Source organism: Amphibalanus amphitrite, unplaced genomic scaffold (assembly GCF_019059575.1).
Source record: "Amphibalanus amphitrite isolate SeventyFive unplaced genomic scaffold, NRLGWU_Aamphi_draft 000096F_arrow, whole genome shotgun sequence".
In the NCBI taxonomy this organism is placed as follows: Eukaryota; Metazoa; Arthropoda; class Thecostraca; order Balanomorpha; family Balanidae; genus Amphibalanus; species Amphibalanus amphitrite.
Window position 1 is genome coordinate 131,402 of NW_024881591.1, and position 27,321 is coordinate 158,722.

At 58.5% G+C, this 27,321-nt stretch overlaps 1 protein-coding gene across 3 annotated transcripts in view; it reads right to left on the reverse strand.

Annotated features, from left to right (window-relative positions):
- The window catches only part of LOC122380317 (serine/threonine-protein kinase 26-like), a 57,564-nt gene that overhangs the window by 21,600 nt on the left and 8,643 nt on the right, over positions 1 to 27,321 (reverse strand). Inside the window, exons 2-3 of one of the 3 annotated variants that reach the window (XM_043363371.1) lie at positions 22,564 to 22,763; positions 190 to 285 (exon numbers count right to left, since the gene is read on the reverse strand). In XM_043363371.1, coding sequence (XP_043219306.1) covers positions 190 to 285; positions 22,564 to 22,632 — 165 coding nt within the window. In that variant the 5' untranslated portion in view covers positions 22,633 to 22,763. Of the gene's footprint in view, positions 1 to 189; positions 286 to 14,034; positions 14,531 to 22,563; positions 22,764 to 27,321 lie in introns of those variants that run through there. The other 2 variants (XM_043363370.1, XM_043363372.1) reach the window with 2 other exon arrangements.

Consider the following 27,321-nt stretch of genomic DNA (forward strand, 5'->3'; position numbering starts at 1 on the left):
ATAAAAAAGGGAGAACAAAAGAAAAGTATGTGGGGAAAATGAGAGAAAAAGGGATGAGAAACGGTAAGAATAAGAGGAAGGAAAGGAAGCGAGAGGAATAAAAGAGAGGAGAGATAGCATGGAAGACGGACAGAGTGAGAGACCATGATTCCCCCCCCCCCTCCCCGTCCAGCCTCCTCGGCCACTCACCTGCTGTGTCCGGTTGTCGATGCCTTTGAACACCTCTCCAAACGACCCCTTGCCTATCCGTTCTTGTTTGGTAAATATCCGTTCGGGGTCGATTTTCTGTAACAAAGGGAAATCCGGGTCAGTTGGACCGTCTCGGACCGCTCGTCTGATCCACACGGCGGCAGATAAGATCACAGCAAAACACGATAGATCACGATCGGGCACGGCAGGTCACGACGGGTCACGGCGGGTCATGGCGGGTCAGGTCAGTTCCCGCTGCGTAACCAGAAACGCTTCAACAAGCATGGAGCGCGGCTCGCGCCCGTCGCCGGTGGGATGTTGACACCGGCTGATGGACGGCGGTAGTGGTACGGACGGTCACTGGGAGTGTGAGGCGGTCCAAGACTGGTCTCACACTGAGGAGCCCCTCTGTTACGGAATATGGGCTAAAATACAGCAGGCGCGCGTTTTATAACGTATGAATACCATAACCAACCATTATTGTGAAAACGGAAGACGTCAGTTCTCCTTTCGCACACTCCACCTTTTTCAGACGACTAGCACGGATGGACTGGCAACAGGTCATCTACAATAAAGCACTGCTGGACAATTAATTGTTACACGAGCAACATAGAGCTTCACCACGACCAGCCGACCGGCAGAGACGGCTATTAGTCCCTCCTTGCCATCCCACCTCGCACATCCCCGCCGCGCCGGTGGGTTTACACCGACCGTTGCACTTTTTACGGCGGCCAAGGTAAGCCCGACTGAGACGGCGGCCTATGTCAGCCTATATCCGGCGCATTCTAATCGGGCCTCAACGGGAGACCGGCAGGGAATGGACTGCGCGCCGAAATCTCTCCAGATCCGCACAGATTCCGCCGGATTCCGCCCAGCCGATTCGGGATTCAGCTGCGCCTGAGAGGAGAGCAAAAAGCCGGAGAGCAGGTTTAAGAGGCTTACGAACAAATGTGTCTGAAAATGGACGGGCCGCTGGTTTACACAGTCCGACGAAAACAGACCTTTCCAGATTTAGAAATGTCAGTGAGCGGCGACTATTAGCGACGCCGTCAGACGGGATAGCGGAACAGCGTTCCACAATCCTAGCTGTACCTAAATCCATAACAACCCGAGGGCTCTATTCGTCCAACACACGGTCAACGCCAAATGACCTCACCACTGGCACAACCGCGAAGGGCAACGACATCATCGCGCTAATCACGCGGGCGCCGTCGCGTTATCGCCACCATTAGCGGCGGGTTCCCAGGGGCTAGGCCGGCCGGCCGGGCGGTGTCCGACCTTCGGCGCCGGTCGGCACCGCAGGCCCTCGGGCGGCCGGCCGCCGCCGCCCCAGGGCCCGTTCAAATGTGATGTGATTATGGCGTGTGGTAGCCGCCGGTGGTGGTGGCGGTGGTATGGCGGCCCTGGCCTACCCGAGGTCGGGAGACTGTCCTGAATCGCCCGCCGCCGCTGAGCATAGAAGTGAACCGATAGAACCGACAGAGAGCATGGCTACAGTAATAGCACTTCGCCCACTCTCCCCGTGTTCCACCAGACAGTGATTCAGTCCGCTGCTGGATAGCTCTCCCCACATTCACCCCCTCAACCCGCTCACCTATGGAGAAATGTGGTCGGGGTCATTAGCAGCGCGCCGCTTCCCACAGCGCCATTAACAGCCGGGTCATTAGCAGGTGCCAACACACTCCGTCCGGAAACCAAACCAGACCCATACCAGACCAAGAGATCACTACGGTGCAGCTACCATAAAAAGGATCGCATACCATCACCAGAACCAGTGACCGATACTAGAGCCAACAACAAACCCGCTGGAGGTCAAATCAAGACCCAAAGATCATCATCCTGAGTCCATATCAAGCCGTTTGCAATCAACAGACGGCAGACCCAATACCGGGCCCAGCGAAGACCAATCGGACCCGCCGCAGACCATCGCCCACCCGCCCATTACCCGTCCCGGAGCCGGGCACAACCCGCTCGCTGAATGGCCGCCTCCCACCGCCATTCCGCTGACTAATGCGCCCGTCGACACGTGAACAAAAGTACGCCGACTGGCGTGTCGCACGAGCGGCATTCGGCACCGATCGCCGAGAAATGGGCCACCGCCGCTGTGCCGACACGCGGCGGGATGCGGCAGACGGCGGAGGCAGAGCACGCACGCCAGGCACACATAGGGAGAAGGAACAGACGGCACGTAATAACGTCTGGACAACACATCTCCAATATACTCCCTATTCAGGATCTCCATTATCGAACACCATTGTGCAGCCCAAATTATTATGATGGACATGTAATACATGATTTGATCATACAAAGACCCGATGTCCTGGTACCATTGATCAAGAGGCGTGGTGGAGATTATCGTCAAGCTAAGCCTCAGCTCTGGGTTCTGATTGTCACTTTCAAACTTGTCACAAATCCCGCTCCTTTCCGACAGTTTGACGAGGGAGCGCTGAAAAGTCCTGAACTGATTATCACCCAGCCGCGAGGGGTGCGCACAATTAGCGCGCTCCCGGTCCCCGGCGAGATCAGACTGACGTCATCCCGCTGAGTCAGACTGCGGGAGACCGGCCCGGCGAGCCGGCGGGATCTGCAGTCCTACCACCTTCCTAGGGGGCGCAGAGCTGAGTCACGGAGAGGAGAGCAGCCCCCGGCCGGGACTCGGCACACGCTGCCCCTGAGCCGGGGATGAGTGACCCGTGAGTCAGTGGCTCAGAGCGGATCGATCAGCAAGTCTCCCGGTCCCGTCGGAGAGGTGGCCGTCCCCCGGCGGAGAGGGAGAGGTGGCCGTTCCCGGCATAGAGGCGTGATCGGGTCTCTGGCCCTGCTCAACACGCCGACCATTCCGGTGAGACGCCAAATTTTAAAACAAATGGGAACCGCATCAGGACATATCACAACACCAGCTAACACCTGGGTGACCTAAAGAAGTCACGTCACCACCGAGTTAAAAACAGAAGGCATCCCAGGGGCCGAACTGATGATGAGATAAATCCCCGGCTCATCTGCAGCTGGCCGGTTCATTTTCCAGGTTTACGGGTGCGGCTCGGCCGGCGGCGCTGCGCCGGGCGGCTGCTGAGGCAGTCTGTCAGCCACATCAGTTCCACGGGCTGGCTGGGATTACCTGAGCAGCCACCCAGAACGACCGGTCGCGGCCCCGCTGAGCTCCGAGGCGGCGGCCGTCACCAGCGGCCCCAGTGGCAATCAATAGCACGCGACAGGCACCAAAGGCGCGAGCTGGCGCCGCCGCCGCAGCCGCAAACGGCGACATAAAACGGCGCCGCGACACCGGGCCTAACCGGGCGTGAACCCGCACATCAATAGCCGCGTCGGCACCACCATTGTCCGCCGAATGGTGCCAGTTAGGCACATTTGGACTGATACCGTATGATACCGCTGAAAAGAATGTACCACGCTATCCGTGTTCCTGGCGGCGGTACAATCTGGAGTTCCCCGTCTGAAGTCGACGCGGCGCGCGTCGCTCGGCGGCCGGCGCCCCTGCCACTGCCGCCGGCGTCCGGCTGCCGCGGCCCGTCCGGTCAGGGGCTGAGTCATGGGCTCGACTCGGACAAGTTGCAAGCGCGAGCAGAATCACTGTCGAGAAGGTGTGCCCGCCGCTAGCTCAGCGCACCCCATCATGTCCGACACCTTGTTCTACACTCCCCAGCCACCGCACTTCTCCTTTGCCAGCCTGCCTGCCCTACCAAAATCACCCAATCGCACCGCCTTTGCTTTCCGACACACATGCAGTGCCTGGTGCTGGTCTGACGCCGCTGCAAGGTGCCGCTCGCACACCATCGCTCATCCTCCGCCCGTCAGCGCACCTGAGGGCGACTCCCGACGGATCAACACCAGCCACTAAAGCCGGCCGAGCAGGTGCGGCGGCCGGCAGTAACAGCCCGGAGACGGCTGCTGGCGGCCCGCACCGCGCCGATACCATCCGGGCGGCAGCGGGTCGCCATCACTCAGCCGCCCGCTCCGCGCCCGCTATGGGCGACCGGCCGGGTGCGGGCTCAGCGGCGGTCGTGGCCCGCGATCACGCCGGCAGCCGGTGGACGCACGGTACATAGCAACCGACGTCCAACGGCAGAGGGCAGGGGGTCGCGGGGAGAGGGGGGAGGAGGAAGTGGCGGATCTCATCTCGGACATACGCGGAGACGGGGGGGGGGGGGGACAGCAGAGGTCAGCGCCCCGGGCTCCATCCGTCATCACAGCCATCAGACGGTGACCTCTGGGAGCCGAGTGCCGGAAACGGTACCGACAGTCGGCCGGTGACCGCTGCTGCACACAGAGACGGTCAACCCGACAACAGACGGCTGTGGGGTGAGCCGGCGGATTACCCACAGCACCACCCTGCCGAGTGGCCACTATCGAAGGCCGAGCGGAGCCGATAGCCGAGGACTCGACCTCGGCCGAAGGAATGCTGCACAATCGCTCTGACGCCAAATCACACATCTCTCACTATCCCTCGACAGCCAGCTCATCTCACATCATATCTGCCTGACCATAAAAGCACACCGATAGCGCTCGGCCACAATCGCGTCACAGCGACCCACTACAGCTGTAACAAGGAGCCGTGATAGGCAGCTCACGGCTGTTGACGTCACGACGGGTCGTCCCGGAGCCCTCCCCTGACCTCGAGCCGCCCTGCCGGCCCGGAGAGGGGAGCGTGGTGGCGCAGGTGGCCGCCGGCCGCGCCGCGTGCACAAGGCCACCGCCGCAGCCGCCACGCCCGAAACTGGTCGGCAGCGGGGCCGTTTTCCTCGAGCGACTGGTTTTCCTTCGCCGTGCGGCGCGGTGGAGTTCAGCCAGAGCTCAGAGCCGCGGTGCCGCTCCCTCCCCTGTTGGGCCGTGCCGCCGCTGATATATACCCGACCACGACTCCGCGCCAGGGTCACGGCGCACCGCGGCGACAGCTCACACCAGCTGTCACGAGTTAGACGGTCACAATCCGGCGACGGCTCTCTACATGGCTATATTCCGCGCAAATTACCCCGTCAGTCCTCAGCAATGCAACGATAATAGCTCGACGGTTTGACACAGTGAGCTGGGCAACTTTCCACTGTCGCACGGCCGAGGGGCGGCGTGGTGCGCCACTGCAAACGGTAATTGGCACGGCGATGAGCATGACACGGAGTGGAGACGCGCCGTCACCGAGACACCGGCCAGTAGGCCACGACGACGGCGGCCGGCTCTGCAGGAGCGGGGCCACACCAGCAGTGTCACTCACACCCGGCGACAGATCGGGTCGTGACTGGCCGTGAGGCGGGCGCCGGCCGACCGCGCTCACCGGCAGCTCTTTGAGTGACCACAGGCACGCGCTCGTGACCGCTCACCGGCCGGCCGGAGCCGGGGATCGGCCGAAATCGGCCGACACAGCACGAACCAGTCGGTGCACACTGCACACGGCACGGAAGAGCCGGCGCCGCACGGAAGGGAGAAGGCAGCCGACCGGCAGGCGCCGATTGCAGGTGTCTGCGGAGGCATTCACCCGGATAAAAAATGATGGCGGCAGGTGGTTAGAGCGATAACCGTGACCACCAAGGCTGACGAGTCAGCCACACAAAGATCGGGCTGCCCAAACAGCGGCGCCGGGTGCTGCCGCGAACCAGGGGGTTCCTCGCGTCCAGCCAGCGCGCCCGGGCGGCAGCATTCCTATTGGCGAGGAGTGGCCGGCACGCCAGCAGCGCGGCGCGGCGGTGCCGGCGCCGTGGGCCGGCTGTGCCACTTCCCACCGTGACCGGCACGGCACACCTGCGAACGCGCCGGAACGTCTCCGAGCGCGGACAGAGCGCCGGGAGAGTGACGGCGGACACCCCGCGAGCTGCGACAGACAGCCGCACCTGTGTATCAGCCGTGTCAGTCCACACAGAGACAGAGACGACACACGGCAGCGGACCCAGCCCGGCCACAGAATCCGAGTCGGCCGGCTCGAGTGTTTGGTTTGAGCTGCTCCCGAGTTTGATATGCACTTCAGTGGCTGACGTTCCGTATGCTACACCGGAGAACAGAGCTCTGAGAGCCTCCGACGCCTACCGTGCAGTCAAACACGTCCGACCGCATAGTATTCCAGTGGCTCCGACCCCGGATCCGAGGGCGTCGTTTCTGCATGAGTGATGGCTGCCTGCCCGCCACGTGACCTCTCCGCATGCCTCTGCATGTGTTACCGAGCCGGCCACGTGACCCGCTGGTGCCGGGTGACCGGTGGTATCGGGTGCCAGGCGTGCTCCGGGTGCAGATCGGGGTGTTGCTACCAAGGCCGGCTTCGCCACCGGTTACAGCCGGCTGTGGCTGCTCAAGTTCATCATCTCAGCCTGCACCCCTCCGGCCGCACATGGCTCCGACACCGGCGACCGGCACTGCTCCAGCGAGGAATCCCTCCTCCCAGGAGTGCCAGGTGATTCACGAGGACCCCGTCTGACCGGCGTGATTCACCGACCTACCTCTCGGAGATGCGCGCCGGCCGCCGCCCCCGCCCAGCACACACGCCGCCCCCGCCCCCGCCAAGCGACCTTGGCAGGCCGGCCGAGGCCCGTCACCGGGCCAGGGGCGGCCCGTGCCACGCACCGGCCAGCCGGCCAGAGACTATCGGGCCACCTCACCAGGAGGGTTCGGAAATGGGTGCTTTCTAGAGCCGGCCGCAAGTTAAATAAATGCAAGTAACAATCCCAGCATGCCAAGCCAGGTTGATGATATTGGAATAAAGCAAAGTAATACATAATAGAAAAAAGAACCGAAAGAAGCTCTGGACCATTACAATTATTTACACAGCCTTTCGAATGTTGTTGAGCAGAGCCGAAACGAAAGGCGATTAGTGTGTAGGCATATAACCCAACAACATTTTTGTTTGCCAACAAGGAAATAGTTTTGATTATAAAGCAATTATCACAACACCGTCTTTTCATTCAGAACATGAAAAGCGCCGTATTGAAAGCATAACAAAGTATATAACTGCTTAAATTTGTACAATGTTGAGCACCACGGTTTGTGCCGTACCCAGACCAGTTCCATTCACCAATCACCAGTCGGCGACACTGGCCGTGAACCAGCGCTCACTGGGTCAGCGGGAACAACGGTCTGTCCCCGACTTACCGTCCCCGAGAACCCTGTCCCTCTCGGATCGGCGGCACTCGCACAATGGACGGTCGGCGGGCCCGCTCTTGGCCGTGAAAACTGGCCACAATGGTGCTCCCGCGGGACGCTCCAGATCGGTCACTGGCCGAGAGGGACCCGCCTGCGGCCAGCGCCGACAAAGGAAAGGGTCGGACGGGTCGACAGGGGAAGGCCGGCCGGGCCAAGGTTACTCACAGGGGCCGGCGCCGTAAAAACGGGAAGGGTTCACCGACACCGACGTCATGTCGGAGGAAAAGGGGCGGGTGCTGACATCAGGCCAGCTTTGTAACGCAACGAAAGCCACAGCACCACCCGGCCATTTAATCTAATGCATAGCTCACTTCTTGCGTCATGTGCTTTTCGAAAGACATCACCGTTGGCAACAAAACCGTAGATTTGTCGCAGCATTAGCGGCGCCACTGGAAAACAAAGCGCACCACTCGGCAGTCCGACACACGCAGCCAAACAGCCCACAGTCGCCGTCGGCGAGCTATTCCAGACCATCGAACGAGTAGAGCCCGGGTCTGGAGTGCGGGCAGACACTCCCCCGTACAAAGCGACATCGCCTAATGGCAGCCGCGCGGACAAAACAAGCGAAACGAAAACAGTCCCACCCTTCGGGACCAAAACAATGCACAATAGTACTGCGGCACGCAGCGCACGAGCCGAGTAGATCGTCCGGAACGGGATGTGGGAGAGAAGAAAAAGAAAGGAGATGAGATAAAAGAAAGCGCCGGCGGCAGGGAGTGGCAGAGTGGCGGAGGGAAGAGAAGGAGGAGAGTCGGTGAGAGGAGATGGAAAGCGTAGAGATACCAGCGAGATAGAGGCAATAATCCCCAGCTTGCAACAGCGCCAGCCACCTGAGATCGCACTGCCGTTAAGCCGCGGTTTAAAAGTGAAAGCCGTTTAGGGGTGCAAAAACAGATGTTTGGGGAGGGGCCGACAGACGCCGGAGAGCGGAGAGCGGCCGGTGGACCGGCGCGGTCGGAGCAGCTGACCACTGAACTGAGCAACAGACCGCTGAGCCGTACCACACGCCGCTCCAGTCATCGCATTCCAGACGAATGTGAAAGTCTTCCACTGCGGCAGCCGAGCGCTCCGGCGACCGAAGGCGGCCGGTGCTGTCTTCCCGTTCGTGTGTGCCTGGCTGGGAGTCCCGGCGGAGTAGGCGGGATGTGGTGTGGTGTGGCGTGGTGTGCCGTCTCCCACCCCTCTCCCGCGTCTGCCCGCCTGCAGGCCAGTTTTCCGCCGTCCGCTGCGAGCTCGGTGATTAGTGGCCGCTCGCCGTGGTATTACACAACACCCGCCACGCCGGCGCACCGTCATCCGTCTTCATCCCATCTCCTCCCCGCTCGTCTCCTCTCCTCTCCTTCCTCCCCGCTCATCTCCTCTCCTTCCTACCCCGGCCGGCGAGCGGCGTCCGAAAGGCCGCAGTCACGCCCGAACCCCCCTCTCTCCCTCTTTCTCTCCTCTCTCTCCCCCTCTCGCCGCTCCGCCGGCCACAGACCTTCGCAAAGGTGAAACCTCGCCGCGCACCGCAGTCGCGCATCAGTAGCCGCCGGCAGCAGAAGGAGGCAGGAACAGAGAAAATATGCGGCCCTCTCAGCGAAATCAGGCAATTTAGATACGGTGAATTGCTCCGGTCACAGCAAAATCATTACCAACTTCCTTGATACCAGAGCAGCTGTACCAGATACCAGAGCAAATCATTTCAGGAGCACGGACACGCCTACGTGCTTTCCAAAACACTTTGCACACCAATCTACACAAAATCATGAATACGTGCAAAATATTGGTCTTTCAGTGATCCTCATTGCACATGTGTCGCTTTCCATTTCTCGTCCCCCCCCCCCCTCTCCGCCACACCCATCCAGTCACCATGTGGCATGACGCTGCCGCTTTACACTGGAAGCGGCATGCCGTCTCACGGGCCGGCCAAACGCACAGAGCAGACAGACAGACGAGTCGTCAGTCAGACGGAGACCCGTCATCACACAGACGAGAGACGGCCGACCAGGTGAGATAGTCGGCCAGTCCAGACGGGAGTGGCATCGCGTGCCGCCCCGCACCGACAGGGAACTGACAGGAAGGCGACTGGTATTGATTAGTCCGCCAGTTCCGGCTATGAAGACATCTGGTGGGCGTGACGCCACATATCAGAAAGAAAGTGCAAACGTCTGATTTATCTCAGACACCAAAAGTTTTGCAATGCATTGTTAAAGCTACTTTGCTGCACTCGCGAGGCGGCAAGGAACGATTAGCACAAGCATTGAACCAGCAAAGATGATTCGCATGCTTCTCTCGCTAGATGTCACTAGTTGTCCCGCCTGGAGGTAGGCTGTACCGCACAGCACGAACGCGACTGCGACTACGCACGATGCACAAAGCTAAGGAAAACATCACGCTCGCCTTGCCGACCAGCCTGCATCTCTGTTAGGTTTCCTGAGGCGCCAGTCCCGGCCGGTGGCAGTTGTGACTGGTTTCCTGAGGCTCAGACCGCGGCGCTGTAGCAGCGGGCGTGGCCGTGAGGCGGTCTGCCGGCCGGTCGGCGCCGGGAGATCGGGGTCAGAGCGTGCGCCGCCTCTCACGGCCGCCTCTCGTTCCGAGCGAGCGCCGGCGGCCGGGTCACGCCGCGATGGTGCGTCACGGCCGTCCCGGCGCCACCGGGCCGTGACGGGCCGTCACAGGCGGACTCTCACTGAGAGGCAGTCCGTTACCCGTCACCGGCTCCGATCGACACGGCACCAGCTTCCTGCACCGGCGCAGCGAGTTCCCGAACTAGGCGTCTGGCATGTTAACTAGGGCACTGCTGCCGACGGCACGGCGCTCAGTTCAAAACCAATCGGCAATTTTGCCAGTAAGTCGGCGAAATCCCGACACGCCTCGCTTGCTCTGGCCACTACTGTTAACGCCAGACCCCTTGAGACCCTAATTTTTCGCGATTACTTTTAAATGCGTGAAGGAATTTCAACCAAGCTCAGGACATGGCCGTTTCAAGACAGGCCGAAACTTTTACAATTTAGATATTTTATCGCCATTTCAATATTTCAGGCACTTGTCATTGACTCGTAATGTTAACTGTTTTTCCATCCTGGATAGAGGCTTTCTACGTCATATGACATTAGGCTCCGCCCACGACTGCGGCATTGACCCGTGCCCATCAGCGACCTCTGTACAAACGACACCCCTGCCATCTGTGAAGGACTATGAATTTCGCTGACGCTTCACGTGCTATGAGTCAATTGCAGCAGACGGTCAAGTAAATGTTAGGCTCTTGTTGACTCTTGTATATAGGACCAAGAGGACCATCACTCCTCAACCTACTACTCAGTCGTGCTTCGAACAAACGTTAACGATTCCTAACAAATACGATTTTTGATGTAGGGTATCTGTGTGAAATACGAGCGAGCCGTATGATGTGAAGCTCAGGCAATTGACTTATTATTGCGTTGTTCGATGGTTGCATAGCGATGTCAATGACAAATCGGCAGCTACTTGGTGACATCCGACATCCCATTATCGCATTATCTGCAACGCCATAGGCTTTAAATACAGGTGAATATTTCCTAACCTTATGTCAGTTATATGCCATCTGCCCGTCATATGCAGCTTATAAAAAAAAATATATCAGCGAACATATCAGCATTGTAGAAGCAGTGCGCATTGAGCATTTATGACTCCTTAGTCATCATGTCGCTCTCTGGGCACTGTCAGCCAAGACGCTACGCACAACTCCGCCGGCTTTCGGCACCGTTCGACCGTCCCCGCTCCCCGCCACAGCGAGAGTGACCGCGCGCCGGCCCGAAACCGCCGCAGGCCAAGACCACAGAGGCGGGGCTTAGCTGTGACGTCATAACGTATCACAGACTGACTGGTGATAGCCTCTACACACCGGATGAAAATCTTGCTCGAAATTTAACATTACGAGTCAATGACAAGTGCCTGAAATATTGAAATGGCGATAAAATATCTAAATTGTAAAAGTTTCGGCCTGTCTTGAAACGGCCATGTCCTGAGCTTGGTTGAAATTCCTTCACGCATTTAAAAGTAATCGCGAAAAATTAGGGTCTCAAGGGGTCTGGCGTTAACAGTAGTAAATGCTGCTGCAGCTCGTCGGAAAGTAGTGGCAGCTGCTGCAACTCCGGAGCTGATCCGCGCGATGGAGGTGCCGTCGGTAAGTCTGCCGTCGGCGGCGCCCCGCCCGCGCCGCCGCCTCGACGGCGCCGCTCGACAAAGGTCAACTGGCTGCCGCCGACACCCGGGAGCGGGCCGGGCAGTCAGGGTCGGCACGGACCGCGCACGGTCGACTGATAGCCGGGCCCGCCGCCCACCGCCGGCCGGCGCATCATCGGAGCGCAGTGCACCTCCCACTGCCACTGTGACAAACCGGCCGACTGACGTCACCGCCGCACCACTCATGACGTCATCTCTGACGTCACAGGGACGCACCTGGGCGTCCCGCGTGTCGAGAGCCGGCTCATCTGATCAGCTCCATTTGAATGGCTCTCCAGAGGGGCTTCTACGAAGAGTTACCGGGTACTGGCGTCAACAGATGAGCTCTGGGTACCGCCTCCGTCCTACAACTGGTAACGTGAATAACTGAATACAGAGGCTGTTAGTACGGTGAAGGTCCTGTCGTGCCCCTCCTGGTACTCTGTCCGCTCTGCCACCGACGACTGACACCATGGCGAGGGTCACACCCACCCACTGTCAGAGCTCCCACTCCAGTACGACGCAGGCCAGCCGAGCAACACAAAGGGAACGGACCACCGCCAGCGGCGCCAAAACAAACCGCCGGCCGAACAGAGACCATCTATGACGTCCCAGGGAGATTAATAACCCGACTGCGCGGACACGCTGAGCGATGGCCAGCGGCGCCGAGCGCGGCGCACCACGGCGTGAATCACCGGCACAGAGGCGCAGTCAGATCAACAGCAAAACAAACCAGTCAACACGTCTCTGACCGCGGCGACCTTCGTCCGCGCCGCCGCACAGCGGCCTCGGCGCCGTCACTTACCGGCGAAAATGGGCCAATCATTAGCGGCCAAATAATGGCCGCGCCATAAGTCAGCCTTATCGACGCTCCGTTGCACAAACATCCGCGCAGGATATGACAAAGACGACGGCGTCAGCGCAGGGGAAGAACCCAGTGAGGCGAGCGCACCGGGAGTCATTCTTCAATCGGCGATTTATATACAGACACCAGCAATAAGCATACATACGGCCGATTTGAGTCTGTGACGGCAGCCATTCGCCAGCATTGAGGGCGGGTATTTTTTGTTGGGACTGGTGCAGTCCATTCATTGCCGCCGGAGACGGGGCCAAATAGTCGGCCGGCCGCGCAGTCAGCTGTGAGGCCAGGCCGCAGCGGTGACGGCACGCACCGCGGCGCACCGGCATTGTGGCCCGGTTCGATCGCGGCGCAGTGCGGCGGCGGTGGCACTGTGGCGTGGCGGCGGCCTTGGCGGCCGGACCGACCTGCTGGAAACGGCGCTGCCAGCCGGCCGGCCGGCCGACCCGCACCCCGCCGCCCGAGCCGGCCGGCCGGCCGACCCGCACCCCGCCGCCCCAGCCGCCGCGTCGCGTGACTCGGCAGCGCCATTTTTGCCGCAGAACCGGCAGCAGAAGCCGACGGGCGTGCCGACGTTTGTGCCGTTCACCGGAATGCTGGCCTGATTGCATGCAAATAGACCCGGATACAGGCGCTTTTTGGTCATCGTAATTATTCTTGACGAAGCGAGGAGCGCCGGTCGACGGCGACCGTTTCGGACTGGGAAACGACCGAGGTCACCGGGGGCATTGCTCCGCAACACCGACATTGCCCAACGTTTTCAGCGGCCATGTACAAAGGACGGATGTTGCGTTAGGGCTTCTCAGGCCCGTTTCACTTGCGGACAATGTCTCCCGGGCGAATCGGCTCATCGCCGGTCCAGTTCGCTGCAACGGGCGCGGCGCGGACGGCATATTGACCAAACGTCTCCTGACGGCGAGCAGGGACCACGGCGGAGCCGGGCGGCGGTCGCTACAGCTGGCAACAGCGGCGTGACAGCTGACAGCGCCGATCTGACAGCTGGGAGTAGCTGCGTGACAGCCGCCGCAGCTGACAGCGCCGATCTGACAGCTGGGGGTAGCTGCGTGACAGCCGCCGCAGCTGACAGCGCCTGCGTGACGGCCGTGACAGCCGACACCGTTCCAATCGTGACAGCAGTGACAGCGCGGCCAGCCGACATACGCTGCATCTCTCCTATTTAGACCCTGGCGTCACTGATACGGTGGTCTCTCCTCTGACCCGGCCTGCACGGCTGCCCCGCCAGCCCGGCGCCAGGCCGCACCCTGTCCACCGCGCAGTTCTGCAGTTTACCGCCACCACCACGACCGGCGACACAGGCCGAGCCGCCCGCCAGCCAGTGCTCAGTGCACACAGCACACAGCGCAGTAGACCGCGCGGCCGGCGCAGCAGCTGCCTCTGTTTACGCTGCTGGCCGCCGGCGGAGTTTACCTCAGCTGCCCCGGCCGCCAAACGTTTGTTCGGCAGGGAGATCCATGGTCGGTTTGTACGGCGCACTACGGCACCAGTCACCGCTGTGGGTCGTACGAGCCGGTACGAGCCGTGCGAGCTGGTCTGTCAGCGGCGTCCGGTTCGGTTCACCCGATCCCGCCCCTCCCCCTCCCCAGCTGTTCTCAGTGCAGTCACACTACCTCACAGAGCGCGGCTGATGGCCGCCCACCGACACTCACCCGGGAGGAGGTGGCTGGCTGGCCGGGACGCGGCGAGCTCCACTGCTCCCAGCCGGTGCAGTAGGGCGCCAGGTACGGGCCGGGACCGCCGCGGCCGCGACCCGCCGACCCCCCGGGCGGTCCGGGCGGGCCGCGGGCGTCGCGCGGGTCGCGAGCGGCCGGTCCGCGCACGTCCAGGTACGAGCTGTGTCGGTTCGGCGCCCCGCCGCCCCGGCCGTACGGGATGTAGTTCAGCTCGGCACCCAGATCGTGGGCCGACACGCTGCGCACTTTGTCCAGGCTGGCGCTCTTCGAGTCATAGTACTTGCTCGACTTGCCGCCGCCGTTGAGATTTAGGCTGAAGTTGGAGCGTTTCTCCCAGAACAGACCGCCGCTCGGTAGGAACGGCATGGCGGCGGGCCTCTCTCACATCTCAGTCGCACGCCGCGTCACGTCACAGCGCGTCACGGCACGGCACGGGCGGCTCCAGACGCGGCACGTCCCTCCCGGCTCGACTCTCGCTCACCACTGCCGCGCCGCCGCCGCCGCCGCCGCCGTGGCGCGCGCGTCGGCCGGGGCCAATGGAGCGGCGGTGGCGGTGAGCGGCGGCGGCGGCGAGCGGCGCAGGCCGGCAGTCGGCCGACCCGGCGACCGGCGCGGCCGCGCTCCGTTACCTGGCCGCCGGCGGAAGGCGCCGTTCAGAGGCCCGGTACCAGTGGAGATAGGCCGCCGGCCGGCAGACCGCAGCGCCGCCCCGGGTCCATCTCCACACACACTCCGTCGGCCTCCGTCCGTCCGTTTAGCCGGCAGCGGAGCCAGGGGCGACACGCACCAGCGCGGCGGTCCGGGGGCGGGGGCTGCGTACAAACAGGTGTCCGCTCCCCTCCCTCTGAATTCCGGCCCTCAGCGGCCGCCCGCCCCCGGTGTGTACGACCATTAGTCGGTATTCGCCGGCTGTCACCATCAAGGTCACCGACACAGCCGCGGCGTCCGTGAAAAATGACGGCACACACAGAGATGGTGTTCCGAGTCCGACCCTCCGATTGATGTTACATGAGCTGTAACCATTTGTAACAAGAAATGTCCCAGTAAATTTCATTTTTCTTTATTTTGTTCAACCAAGTTCATGGTAAAGATTCCAAAACTTGCATTTAAAATATCTACTGCATAGGGAATTATAAGCCATAGCCCAGTTGCTGCTGGCGGCAACATTTTAGCGCCAGAAATATCAGTCACCACGCTGCCTATAACTAACAGCACGCAGCCGGGCTGCCCCAGGCCCCCTGTGAGACAGCTGAGCATCCACATACACATCTGCCTGCACAGACAGACACCAGTCCGGACACGGTCCCGCCGCCGGCAGCGTCCATCTCCAGCTGCGGCTACACGGCGTCACCTCAGCCGCTCGCCGGGCCGGGTTGCACCACACTAATAAAGCTCCGGAGGTGCCCCGGCCACCAGCCGGCCATCCGAGCTGTGTTTGTGCAGCGCGGTGAGCCGAGCAGCGCCGGCTGCACGGGACGGTCACCTTGCCGACACCTGAGATACAGCGCAGTGTCGGCCCGGGTCGACTCTGCCCGGGCTGAGCCGTGTGCGTTAGCTGAGTCCGCCCGGCCGGCGGGACGGCGCCGGGGGCCGATGGAATGCACAGCTCGCCGCAGCGCCCGGCCAAAAAAGCGGCGGCCGTTTTTACCAAGGCTTTCCGCCGCCTGATGCCGAGCGGCTCGACCACGAGCGATCCGTCGGCGTATAGGCCCGGCGAGGCCGTACGCTGATCTATACGGCGCCGGACCATGCACTCCCGACAGTGAGCCTCTCGTACTGCATCATACATTATGTGGTATTGAGCCTGTGGCAGTGGCCGGTGCCCTGCAGAGCCGGACGGTGATGGAGCGAGGGATGGCTCCCACGGCAGTGTGCGGCGCAGATAGCCTGGGTCGCAGACTCCGCCCGGACCCAGCCAGGTTTTCCGGTGAGACTCGGCTCCCAGCTCGAGAAGGCTGGCCGGGCCGGTGACACGGGACTGGTGGCTACCCCGGCCTCGACCCAGTTCCGAGTGGAATGCAGAGGTCGGCTGCGGGCTGACCACAGGCGGCAGCAGCAGCGCGGTCAGCGTGCAGTGTGCAGCATGGACCCGCACCTGGCCGCGCCGGGCTGGGAGCGGGACGGTATGTGGTCAGTTGTCACCGACATCCGAACGAGCTCCTCAGTTTTCACTCACAGTGAGCCTACAACAAAGATCAGGAGAGACATAGGAATGCAGGGAACCATCAAATGCAACTTGTTTGAGGCTGATAATGATAGCAGACAGTTCGTGAATTTTTCAATAGGATGGCTTATGGATGGGTATGGAATATGAGTTTAGTCGAATGTTGGTCAGTTTGTCAGAAGGAGAAAAAAAAAACAACAGCCAATACTCTTATCTCAAGTGTGCACAGCATCTCAAACAGACTCTGAACTGATACTATTGTGCGTGCAGCTCAAGTAGCGGTTCACATTGTCTCGCTACAAACATTCGGACACGTCTGCAAACACGACTGGAGACGATAATCGCTGACCAAACACTGCCCCGAAGTGTCAACGTCTGGCCGGGCTACTCCAGACACGTCGCTCGGAGGACAGAGAAGCTCTCCGGAGACTGTGCAGTTCTCTGCCCTCTGTCCAGAAGTCGTTAGTGCGATCAGTGACCGGCGACAAACCGTCAGTGGCAGGTGACCAGTGGTCAGCGATCGGTGACCAGTGGTCAGTGATCGGTGACCAATAGTCAGTCGCCATTGGCCGACGTTAATCGCCACTGACTAACCCCGTCGGTCAGGTATGATTCTGGCGAGGGGTCCAGCCATTTGTCAGGGAAATGGTCATCGAGCCAGTCGGGTCATTTCCACCCTGTGACGGCTTCAGCTATCATCACCCGTCTCCGTAATAAGCTGTAAATGAGCCGTGAATGGTCGTGATTCGTGTCCGACCGTCTCTCCGCTTTTACTTTCGCGTGCGTTGGTCAGTTCAATGACAGTCCGTCCGTCCGTCCGTCCGTCCGTCCGTGAGACAGTACGTCAATCAGTGAGTCTGTCCGTCAATCTGTCAGTCGGTCCGTCGGCCCGTTCGTGGAAGTTGCTGCCGCCTGCCGCTGGGCTGACGACACTATCGTGAGGAGCAACAGCACAGATGGGACCATGGCAACGGCATGAGCTCAAACACAACGCCAAAGGACGCATGGACGGAGATAATTCGAATGGCTACTACTGCCTGTTAGGTGTGAAAAAATCGATTCACTTATTCGGGGAAGAAATCGTGATAGTGATGGTCTGAGGAGGGAATCAGGCATTTTAGAGAAGTGTTGCATTATAAATAAAGTTACCAGACGCTGTTGGATATACAGTTCCATCTGATGACACCAGTCAGTGATGGGACATGGGTAACGCATCGAGCTAAGTGACATCAAGGGAAGTGTTTAGCCGTAAATGCAACAGAGGTTACAATGTCTGACAGTGACAGCTTTCTTTGTTTGCGGCTGACAGCTCACTTGACAACCACTAAGCGTTCTGATGCAACTGAAGAGTATCTGGGTAGATGGATTATAAGACGTTTTATCGTCCGCTTTCCTCCAATGGACCCCCACTTATAAATCTGACACGTGTTTCTTCATCTTACCGCTAACAGCTCGGTGCGCACCCCGTTCTGTGTGCTGCCCGGAAATACCTGCCGCCGCGGTGGAATGGAGTCTGCCGCCCTCCCAACACCCACGGCACGTGCACCGGGTACCTCTGACTCAGCAGATCCGGCATACCTTCTGCCGAGCCCACACACCGCCAGTGAGGCTCCAATCAGACGCCCAGAGTGATACCTCAGATTATAGAGAACACACGCCCACAGCCGCAGAGCAGGGCGAGAACATTGGACATCCTCTCTTCACTGCAGCCCAACAGTTACCGTACAGGTGTAATTCGCCTCCCCTCTGACAAGGAACATGCTGTTTCCTCACAATACACGGATGCACTTAATCACGACTAAAATTTTTGGTACACGCACGTCGACTTTAAGCGACAGCTAGGGAGCTTCCCCATACGCCCGAACGAGGATTTCCTCGGATGTGCGACAGCTCAAAGGTGCCATTTGTTGAGTAAGACCCCAGCACGGATCCGATTATAAAAGACATCACATGCGGATCATTGCACCGGAAAAAAACAGTAACAGCAACCGATGCATCGGATAATCACGCTGATACTGGCACATTACCAGGAAAAGTGTCATCAGCGTTCAATAATCCAAAGAAATCACTGCACGGATGCAGTTGCTGACGCTCAGACTTTGCAACACCACTGCTGTTCGTCAGACAAGGCCAGAGTCGCGCCAGCGCAGTCATAGCACCCAGGCGCAAACACAGAGCCCACACAAAAACCAACGACAAAAAGACTGATTGTGTCGCCGAGAAAAAGAACGCCCACAGTACCAGCGTAATCACAAGGAATGAGAATGTCTAGGGAAAAACCTACGGCCGGGTGGCATGTCTCGCATCCATTAGGGCTGTCTCCACGCGACAAATGCTCGTACCCACCGGACTACATTGCGATGCATCTGTGAGTGGCCATGTTGTAGGCCCTATCCGGGCCGCGGGGCGGTGATAACCGTTCCAATACCGCCGCCAGGCCCACAACACAAGGTCGTCGTGCCGGCGATAGCCGTTCAGTGTTGATCGATCGGTGTTTGTGCCGGCCAACCGACCCAGCCGCCCACCACGGCGGTATCCCACGGCGGCTGAAACTCGAAACTCCTCTCACAATCCCAAGACATTTGAGACCGGGCGTTCCCCTCGTAGCTACCCCAAGACTCTCCGAGGGTCAGTACTTGTCTGTTGCCCTCATCGCACTCGGGCGATCGTGGTGCTCCTCTGCTGTTACATAAACGGTGGTAGGTAACGATCCTGGGCCGTCACTCGAACGACTCCGCACCTGGCGACTCTTACATCAGTCAGCGCCCAGCACTCAGTGGTTAGTAGGTAAATGTTAGTTGTAAGCAGTCAGCAGTAGGCAGTAAGCAATCAGATCAGTTAGCTGTCAGTAGTCAGCAGTCAGTGATAAGCAGTCAGCTGTTAGCGGCTGGTTGTCAGCGCTCGGGCGCGGTCAGTGGTTGGTGCCCAGCGGTCAGTGGTCACGCCATTCACCAAGGTCACATCGATTGTCGGGAAGCACACACAAGTGTGGGTCGGTGTCGGACGTCGAGGCCGCGGCCACAGCACCGGGCCAAGGTTTCACCCCGCCCCCTACCCCTGTCCCCCTCCCTTCCGTGGCCCACCTGAGGGCCAGTCAGCTGATCGTGCCCGGTGGCCAACACGGAACAGCACGACACTGACAGCCCAGTGGGACCAGAAACGGCTGATTCGAGCCATTGCCCAACTTGACGGCGGTGCGTAGACGTCAAATATTTTGGACAGCAATGACAACTAGTAAAAATTGTCATGGATCGCGAACAATATATTGGCGCGTGGGAGCAGGATATATCGAGTGAAGTGTCGGAGCACCTGTGAACTTGTTGCATGCTTATTTTTTTCGGTCATTTCAGAGTCATAATTTACAGCTGTCACCAGAAAAAAAAACGAATGCCTCGCTCCGTATAAGTCTCGGCAGGCGGACCCGCCCTGCTTCGAGTGGCCTGCCCACGACGCCGTCACCTGACCGAGCCCTGAGTGCAGTAGCTTCTGGATACGTCCCCATGGCCTGACCGGTCCTGAAGTGCACAGCTGCAGTGGTGAGCACCCGTACCTGTTCAGCATTCCGCTGACCAAATCGGACCATCGCCGCTGGCATCGGCCGGTGCACGAAGGACGGCCAGAGGTCGGCGGACCCGAGCTATAGGCCGGAGGAACGGAGCTACAGGCCGGCGGACCCGAGCTACAGGTCGGAGGACCGCAGCTACAGGCCGGCGGACATGCGGAGGACCGGAGCCGGAGCTGCAGGTCGGAGGACATGCGGAGGTCGGAGCTCGGAAGACATGCAGGCTGCAGATATGGAGGAGACATGGGTAATCGGAGGACAAGGAAAGGTCTACGAAGCGGAGCTCGAGGTTGGAGCACATCCAGATGTCTTTGGAACATAACTAGAGGTCTGAAGAGATGCAGAAGTGGCGCTCCTGTTCACGCAGATCATTAGTCATTGTCGTCCTTCTCTAACCAGCTAACTTCCCTCGGGAAAAGAGCATAGCCAGAGTTATATAATGGCACCAACACAGAGCTGTTCCCGTTCAATGGGGTCGAAAACATAGTTCGGTAGCCCCTCCACCCCTGGACCGGTCAGTCCGCACTCCGCAGGCCTGCCCGGTCGAGCGCCGTGCACGTGCCAAGGTCACGGTGCACACGCTGCGGGCCCGGGTAGCACGCCGTATGCACCAAACTCGCGAGCCGGGCTGCTATAGAATGTAACTGACGGAGTACTGACGGAAGCTAGCCCAGAGTCGTTTTGTAGAACCTTCAGACAGACAGGCAATTCTACTGAGACCATTTCACGCCGTGTGGCTTGAAAAGTTCCTCGTTCAGCCCAGATGGTTTACTGCAATGTGTGGGCGTTCGTGGTCGTTTCATGCTGGTAATTCGACGCATGACTTCCAGAAAGTGGCGGACTACATAAATCCCTCATACCACCCTTTGCTGCTCAGTCCTCGCCCTAGCAACTCCCTTCACCCCAGGCTGTTCAATTAAAACATTTTCCAGAAGACGCGGCATTAGCCGAGTCCTTACCAGCAGATTCTGTGCCATTACCGTGGACAGTTCCACGACCGTCGACCACGCTCTCCGATAGGGACGGTATCAGCCAGTCGGGAGCGGTGACACAGCTGTCTACAGCGCCTACCGACCGACCAACCGACCGACCGCTCACCGACCGACGACCACAGTCGAACGCAATCGATGGTATCCAGGAGCGCAGAGGCGCACAACACACGTCATCGCCAGAACGAGTGGCGACCGGACATGGTAGAGCACAGCTGAGCATGGCAGAGCACAGTAGAGCACGGTAGAGCACTGCTGATAGTAGAGCACAGAACATGACAGAGCACGACAGAGCACATCACAGTACTGAGCACAGAGCACATTACATTAGCACGATGCAACAAGACACAGCACAGTAAGACAAGTTTAACCGGTTTAACAGTTTAACATGGTACGTTATTCAGGACAGAAAGTGTGGCATCAGTACGTTAGCGAGCAGAGCAGAGTATCGCTGTATCACACGCAGCATTGCTCAGTACGACTGCAGTACGACACACAGTAAGACAGCGGTATAACATCAGAATCAGAGCCGAGTGCAGCGCCGCTGTATCAATCACACGAGACACGGCAGTGGGACGGAGCCAGGGCATCAATCCAAGCGGGCTGTTCATTCCGCATGTAAAATGGGTCCGCCTTTAGCATAATGCCACGGCGCCGTGCATGTGTTAACTAGATAAGCGTGCAATAGGGCGCGGCCTTTCCGGGAAGGTGGCGGTGCCGGCCGCTGCCCGAGGCTGCCCGGGGCGCGGAGACCCCCCGGCAGCCGGCAGAGTTTCGGGGAACATTCCCCAGGGTGGAGGAGCAGAGACAAATTTCAGTCCGCGCAGGGAGGGCACTGGGAACAGCTGAATACTGATGAGTACATGACAGCGAAATGCAGGCCCAGCGAATTTTGTACGTCCTAACCTTGACAGAAAGGCCAGTGAGCTGACCTTGCTGAGGACTGAAATTCAAAACAGTGAACTTGAACCACAGTACTTCAACGACGAGCCGAGTGCATAATGCACATATTTGTGCATTAGCATATGTGCTTTATATTCAAAGGTGGTCTGGTAAAATATGGGGACACGAACGAGTGGCGCTAATGATCCCGATCATACAGAAATTCACGACAGGTAAGTCTCAATTCACATACATCGGCACGGGTGACATCTGACTAAAAGCTTTGACAGGGTGACGATCTTGCTTTATCACGGAAAACGAAATGATCCGCACCATTCCAACTGCTCTGACCGCCATTACAGATACGCACGCACGACTCAGTCTCCTAAACGACAGGTCGTCGGCATTAGTGACACTCCCATAACAGCGATAGCGCATACCAGGCTGTAATCTCCACCGCACGCCCCGGAGGCCAGGGCTGTGTCACAGAGGACTCCAGTCGTCAGCCAGCGACAGACAGTGACACAGAACGACGGAATAACACCTGACGGGCGAGCGTCGCGTGCAGAGCGCCCATCACAGGCGTCACAAATACACACCACTAACACGACACACTAGAGGAGACATAACACAGCCATCGCGGCGCGAATGTCACGAAGGACAAAAACACACACCAGGGACACGTCACACACAGTGATCAGTCAGTCACATCAGGTATCGCACACGTCACCATTACTGTGTCACGACAGCATCATAGCGTTACACACAGTACCAACTACCAGTAGCACATCTTAAAAATCACGACTTCCGCTGAGCACACACCAGTCAAAAGTAAAACCACAGCCCCCCTCATCCAGTAAAACGCCATCCATCCTCGCACACTCCCATCACTCCCCTTCCTCACTCACCTCCGTGTCAGTTAGCGAGTCCATATCGGCCGAGCCCATGTTGACCGAGCCCCGCGACAGGGACCTCATATCCGACCACTTCCCAGGTGACCGTCCGCCTCCTCGGCTGTCTCAGTGACACTGTCACTCCACACACGCACTCCCCTCCTCCTCTCTCCTCGCTCTCGGCCTCTCTCCGCCTCTCGTACGGCTTCCACTCGCTGTGCGACGCACAAGATCAGACCACCGCGCCGCCGACTGTGATCCGGCGACTCGCTGTTGTGTTCCGCGCACACCGCCCGTCCGTCACGTCCGTCGCGTCACGTCCGCGTCCGCGTCGGTCGGCGTCACGGCCCACAGTGACGCAGGTCGGCTCTCTCGCCGGCAGAGGCGGACGGCGATTAGATACGGGCGCGTCGATAGGCGACGATGACACGCATTAGTAGGGAGGCCGGATGATGACGAGCCGGCGATCGGGGGATCAGAATCCACGGCGGTGATGGCAGGACATGACCTTCGCCTCCGGGGATTACAGGGGGCAGTAAATGACCTGCGATACGACCCAGGGGAAGCGACCTACGACCCGGGAGGGGGCGACCCACAGCCTAGGGGGTCTTAGTGACAACAAGACCTTCACACGGGGCCCTACGTCAGCAGCCGTGACATACGCTGGGCTACTGTTCTCCGACGGAACAGAGGAGAAAGGGATCGATGCGACACCAAGCCAGAGGCGTCACAGCCGCCCATTTTACCAGCAGTCATCTCATCATCCCTACCTCGAACGACAGTCCTCTCTGATAGATCCTCCCTGACAACAGACGACACATTACGACTTTCCAACCAATCTCAATTTCCATCTGCGGTCGGATAAAAGACAGCCCTCATGGCCGACAATATGTAGCCCGGGGACGGGCTTTGCGACATCATGATCCCACCACACTGATGGACCACCATTTCCCCATGCTCGTCGCCGTGGAACAATCAGAAAGCTATTTGCCGTATCGTCCCGGCAGCGCAGATGCACGGGAGAGTGGGGACAGCCGATGCCGCTCATGTTTACATTATCTCTGCGACGGCTGACGGTACAGCCCGCCGGCTGGAGATACAGGCTGTCGCCGCTGATATGTGCAGACACGAATTGATTGTGACCTCGGGCAGGAGAGGGGGCAGTTAAGAGATGCCCGATCGCGTGCGGCTCGGGACTCAGCGTGACCTCGGCGACTAGGATTAGATCTAGCGCTGGAAATATCGATGACACACGAAGCAAAAGCATATGTCAGTCTCTCGACCAAAGCATGGTCAAATGACGTTACTGGTCCTGGTGGATGAAAACGAAAGCAGTGAACAAATGAGCCACACACAGGACACGACTGAGTGAAACAGCGCGGGTCGTGTGGCACCCCGATGGCACGGAAAACTCTCCCTCAGAGGTGTGACCGGTACCGGGCTCAGGCCGCACGCAGGCCGGCCGCCCTGCCGCCAACTGGGCCAGTCCGTCACGGGTCGGCGGTCATCCCGGGCGGGCAGACGGACCGGCAGGAGGAAGGGAGCGCGGGTCGACCGGTGGGCTGCAGGGTGCAGATGGCTGCGAGGTCACACAACGGGATGGGTTGTAAAAATCCTGATCACGGCGAAAGTTCTTTGCTTTTCTGTTTAATCACTTTCATTTAGACATGCGATAGAGCTCACTGACTTGAACCATATAACAATTAAAGTTCGTTCATCTCACGAAGCTGTTTGGCTGTGCCAGACGTCCTGGTCGGAGGATGACACGCCACCAGTTCGAGCGGACTGATTCACCGTCCCGGGGACAGGGGCCGGCGCCGGCGGTGCTGTGTGTTGCACCCGGTGGCCGTCCGGCTGACCCGATTGGTCTCAATTGGGTCCAGCTGTGTCGGTGTCGGCGGCCTGCGCAGCACGATGCTCTCAGATTGTCTCTCTGTGTGAGGCTGCGACCTTTTCAGGGCAATGGGACGCCGACCTCGACAGGGCCGGACACTGAGAGACAGGCCGAGTGACGGGTCATTTCGGACCGCGGGATGAGTCGGTCAGACTGGGTGACAGTGAGCACTGAGCAAGACACTGAGGGAGGGGGGATAGCTGGAGTGATCCCCGATGGTTAGTTGTAACTCTGATAACAACGAGGGGAGAGCGCGGGAAGAAGGGAAAGGAACCATTTTGGAAAAATGCACAGAACCAATGTAAGAGATTGACACCCGGCCACTTCGATGCAGCGCATCACGGCCTGGCCCCAGAAGTCTTCCATTTGAGACCATTACCAGAGCTGGTAGGCCTCTGAGCAATTTAGTGCCTCAGGCTAGCCCAAACCTGAGAAAACAAATATCAACCGTCCGCCAATCGCGATATGAGCTCTGTCTGTTGAAAAGACCGGAAAGGGTTCCTTGGAGGGCCCAGGAATCGCTCAGCTCTCTCCCCTCTCCCCCCCCCCCGCGCTTCCGAGACCATTTCACGGAACTGTCGACCGTTTCAGTGCCGACTCGTGGCAGCCAAACCCTTTCCGATGTGGACAGAGCGTCTTTCCCGCCGCCGATAGTCCCGACGGTGCCGACGGAGAGCGCTCGACCGTCGCGACCGTCCGACGGAGGAGGGGGGTCGTTCGGGGAAACACTTTCCGTCGAAGGTCTCGGGAAGAGTGGATATTCGGCGTCCATCGGCGCTTCGACCGGCAGCCCGCGGTGGCTGATAGCCCGACACGAGTTTCACATCAGCATCACTTTAGCCGGTGTGGCGCATTAATATGTTCGGCGTCCCCGTATCACCGGGTCGAGGCACAGGGGTTGGTTAGGGAATACTTTCACTGCAGCTTCCCTGGAGAAAGGCTTATCAGGAAAAATTGCATTAGGGTTTCCAATCAACCGAAGTAATATTGCCTTGCATTAATGCTATGTTTATTTCTCTGCATCAAGCGATAGCAGATCCTATAATAAAAGCCGTAGAAATGCGGATAGCTACCTCATTCAATTCACCGTTATTCCGAGTATTTTGGAAACTAAGCTACATGAAAATAAAAGACCGGTCTAAAAAAGACATACCTACAATCAGAAGCCATCAGAAGGTGCATATAGCTACTCTCAGATAAACTACCATTCTGAGCAGCAGCGATGGAGATACGTGCTGCGGCGCAGCGGTCCGGCCTCTGTCAGCCATTGTGTGGAAAGCGGACACGTGTCGTCTGCTGTCACGTCTGGCGGTCGGCGCCATCGGGAGAGGCCGTCTCAGCCCTTCAGCGGGCGGCCAGCGTGACCAATCGCCCGGCGGCCGGCCCTGCCCACAAAGGAGCCCCATCGCCGTCCACCCCCCGTCGTCCCATCTCCCGACACCACTTATCGCCGGCCGGCAGTTGCATTCAGACGACCCGAATTTCTCCCCGACGAAAGTGATTTAATTAAGCGGCAGAAAATAAATTACGTGTGCACAGAATGGAGGCAGCCAGCCGCGGCAAGAGACGGCGTGTCCATTCGAGTTGCAGTTGCTAACTATGTGGAACATCGGCTCAGAGAGAAAGGCCAACATTACTGGGATGACCCTGGAACCGACCGTTTCCGGCAATTAGGAGAGATATTGAAGAAATTGGACGGTTGATTACGGATGCTTTCAGCCGCTTAGATGTCTACATAGATTACTTAGGTTCTATATTACTGATGAACGGTAAGCGGCATGCAAGCCCAGATGCGGGCTGACGAGCATTGTCCAAGAATAAATATGGAAAACCATTCACCAGTATAACGCCTTTTGGGGCGACTAACCCTCGCGGGCCCGGGGGGGGCGTTTTTCGCCCCCCCTGGCGAATATTTGCGATAGCTCCCGAACGCTTAGGGATAGGAAGGCGAAACTTTCAGTACCTTTTCTCCCATCAATTTGACATCTTCTGAAGTAAAAAATTTGGACCTAGCCCCCTTGATGACGTCACAAGGTCCATTTTTCTAGACCCCTGCACGGCAAACTTCGGCGTCACAGACGCAAACTTCAAATAGCTGCTAAAAATAGAGTTTTAGAGATAAAGACAAATTACGAGCACGGTTGTGTAGCGTTTGACCTAGAGAAAAATAGAAAATAGTTTTGGTGACCTTAGGTCAGAGGTCAGGTCAACGACCCCGAAATGTGGTTTTAGTTTTTCGCAAATAACTTCGACAAAAATGGTCCTAGAGCTACGGCAGTGGTACCATCGCATTCGCCTTGTCAAGCCGGGTCGAATGATATATATTTTGTTCGGAAAAGGTCAAATTTTATGTTGACCTCATGTGACCTCGAATGACCTCTGGTTGACCTTGACACATGAAAGGTCGTTTATGATGGATTTGTACCCGCTGATCACGAATCTGGCATCTATTTTCCTCTAAGCCTTCATTTAGAGCTTCCGGTGTGCAAAATTGTCTTATTTATTATTACTAACTTGAATCAGTGAATGCAGCCTTGTATCGTAAGATGAACCATAAATAGGGAACTGATAAGCCTCAAAACATTTCAAAACATCTTGGAAGTTAGCACGCAAGATATGCGAAAAAGTGCCAAGTTTGAGGTCAATTTTGAGCGTGACCTTGACCTTGACCTTTCACTTTGAGCACATTTTCAGAATCCTCAGATTCTCTTCTTTCGTTTGACAGCCAATTTTGCCGGTTTGATGCAGCCTGCCGTCCTCTAGAAGGCTTACTTTGAGATCACTACACATGTGGCGGTTTTTGCCTTTGACCTTGACCTCTGACCTTGAAAATTGACCTGAGGTCAAAAACTTTAGGTGCATTAGAATCGTCTCGTAAG